This window comes from Pinus tabuliformis, chromosome 3_2 (assembly GCF_031772625.1).
Source record: "Pinus tabuliformis cultivar Carrire ecotype Pingquan chromosome 3_2, CPIR1, whole genome shotgun sequence".
Classification (NCBI taxonomy): Eukaryota; Viridiplantae; Streptophyta; class Pinopsida; order Pinales; family Pinaceae; genus Pinus; species Pinus tabuliformis.
Window position 1 is genome coordinate 91,695,000 of NC_142302.1, and position 2,466 is coordinate 91,697,465.

General features: G+C 41.4%; 1 protein-coding gene across 1 annotated transcript; it reads right to left on the reverse strand.

Moving 5' to 3' along the window:
* Window positions 1-780: 780 nt before the first annotated feature.
* LOC149179986 (uncharacterized) lies at window positions 781-1,722 on the reverse strand. The gene has a single exon (XM_089413723.1). The coding sequence runs from the start codon at window positions 1,720-1,722 to the stop codon at window positions 781-783; it is 942 nt and encodes a 313-aa protein (XP_089269849.1).
* Between the last annotated feature and the right edge of the window lie 744 nt (window positions 1,723-2,466).

Here is a 2,466-nt window from a genome sequence, read left to right on the forward strand (position 1 = left end):
AAGAATAGATTTAATGGCTCGAGCTTCTTGAACAGACGAGTGACCAAAAAGAAGGTTGTCATCAACGAATTGCTGGTGTGAAAAAGCAGGGACTTGGTGGAAGGCTAGACCTTTGAGATGATGAGAGCGGAGGGCTTCTTTAATGCTACGACCTAAACCTTCAGCCAAAATGACAAACAGTAGGGGTGATATAGGATCCCCTTGGCGGATGCCTTTGGAAGGACGAAAAGTGGGAGAGGGGATTCCATTGATGAGAATAGAGAAGAACGAATAGGAAATGAGACTACTGATCCATCTAATCCAAGAGGGGGAAAAACCAAAGGCTTGAAGGACTTGTTGCAGATATTCCCAACTGATACTATCAAAATCCTTAGATAAATCGAGTTTGAGCAACATACCTGGTTTTTTTGTGTGATTGAGTGAGTGGATTATCTCATGGGTTAGAATTATCCCATCCGTAATCTGCCTTCCTTCAACGTAACTAGTTTGTTCTGGAGAGATGAGAAGTGGAAGCAGGGGCTTCAATCTGGAAGCTATCACTTTGGAGACAATCTTGTATATGATGTTGCATAAGGCAATCAGACGGAATTTATCTGGAGTGGATGATTCCTCTTCTTTAGGGATTAAAGCTATGAATGTTGCGTTCAATCCTGGATACATCCACCTGAGGGTACGCGATTCTTCCACCACTTGCCATACCTCCCATTTGACCAGATCCCAAAAGTAATGAAAGAAATTTGAAGTAAAGCCATCCAGTCCCGGAGCTTTTCCTGCTTTGAGTTAATGAACAACATCATCAACTTCCTGGAGGCTTATGGGTTTGAGAAGGAGAGTGTTATGCTCATCCGTGATTAATTTGGGAATATTGCTGATGATTTTCCCGATAGCTTCTGTTCTGTTTATATCCGGCTCTTGATTCATCTTCTTGAAGTAATTGAGGAACACCTGTTCTATCCCTTCATGTGTTTCGATTTTGCCTCCTTGTTCACTGGTCACCCGGGAAATTTTATTAATCATTCTCCTTTGCAGTATAGATTTGTGGAAGAATTTCATGTTCTTCTCACCTTCCTTTAGCCATCTAACTCTCGATTTTTGTCTCCAGAGAGTTTCCTCCTGTGGCTCTCGCTCAAGGAGTTGATTCTCTAAGGACTGCTCTTTCTTGCTAAGTTCTTTCGAGCGTCCTTCAATTATCATTCTTTGCTGAACCACTTTCATTTCTTGATTGAGGATTTCCTTAGCCTTAAAAATGTTGCCAAAGACAGAATGATTCCATTTTTTAATTTCCCCTTTGAGATATTTCAGCTTCCTTTGGAATGAAGCCATTTTTGTACCATCCGTCAAATTGCATTTTACCCAGGTTGCTCTAACAAATTCGTTGAAGTCCGGGTGAGACAACCAAAAAGCCTCAAATCTAAAGGGACGTCTAATATGACAGCCAGGATGGTTCCATTGGAGGGCTATCGGCCAATGATCGGAACCGGAGTAAGGGAGAATAGAAGCTGTGAATTCTCCCCCTACATGAACAGCATTGTCAGAGATTAAAAAACGATCCAGACGCGATGCTATTTGCATTGGACCTGTCCTTTTGTTGTTCCACGTGTAGAGGCCATTATTAGTAGGAACATCTATAAACCAGTTATTCTGTATAAAATCCTTTAATAGAGATCCGTCCCTGTTTGTTCTGCATCTGCCTCCCTTTTTTTCCTCCACCGAAGCGATCATATTATAGTCTCCTCCAGCGATCCATAACGGGTATTGCCTATCACTACTGAGATTTGTTAGAGCCTCCAGTATTTCATTCTTGTGCTAGGTTTCTTGAGGAAAGTACACATTAGTGATGTGCCCATAGATGTTGGTTCCTATTATATGGAATATTGCTTGGATGAAACTTTTATTTACATGTATGTTGGTCATTTGAATCTTTCTTGCATCCAAGAGCAATGCAAGTCCTCCAGAAGCACCCTGAGCATCAACAACTGTGACTATCCCCCTTGGCCAGGCCTTAGCTGCTATTTTTTCCAAAACTGTCGAATTGCATTTTGTTTCCTGTAGAAAAAGAACTGCTGGTTTTTCTTCCATTAACATGTTTTTTAAGAGTTTTCCTTTCCTTGGGAAGTTAAGCCCTCTGATATTCCATGAGATCAACTTCATTGGGAAGGCTTGGGATTGATGTTGAAATACTTGGTTAGCTTGGCATATCTGCCTGAGTCTACCAGAACTTCTCCAATCTTGATGGTTCTTTCTAAGGTAGTTTTCCTACCCCTTTTTTTGTTGTCTTTGGTAATGAATTTGCCGTCCCATTGGCTGCCAATTTGAACCCCTAGAGAATATTTTTTCTGGGCTTTATTGAGGACTGCCACTAGGTTGTCCACTTGGCTGTCAGGTATTTTGTCGAAGTTCCCTGTTTTGCATGCATGTTCTAATCCCAAGATATCCAACTCACCAATGTCTATTGATTCTGTATCC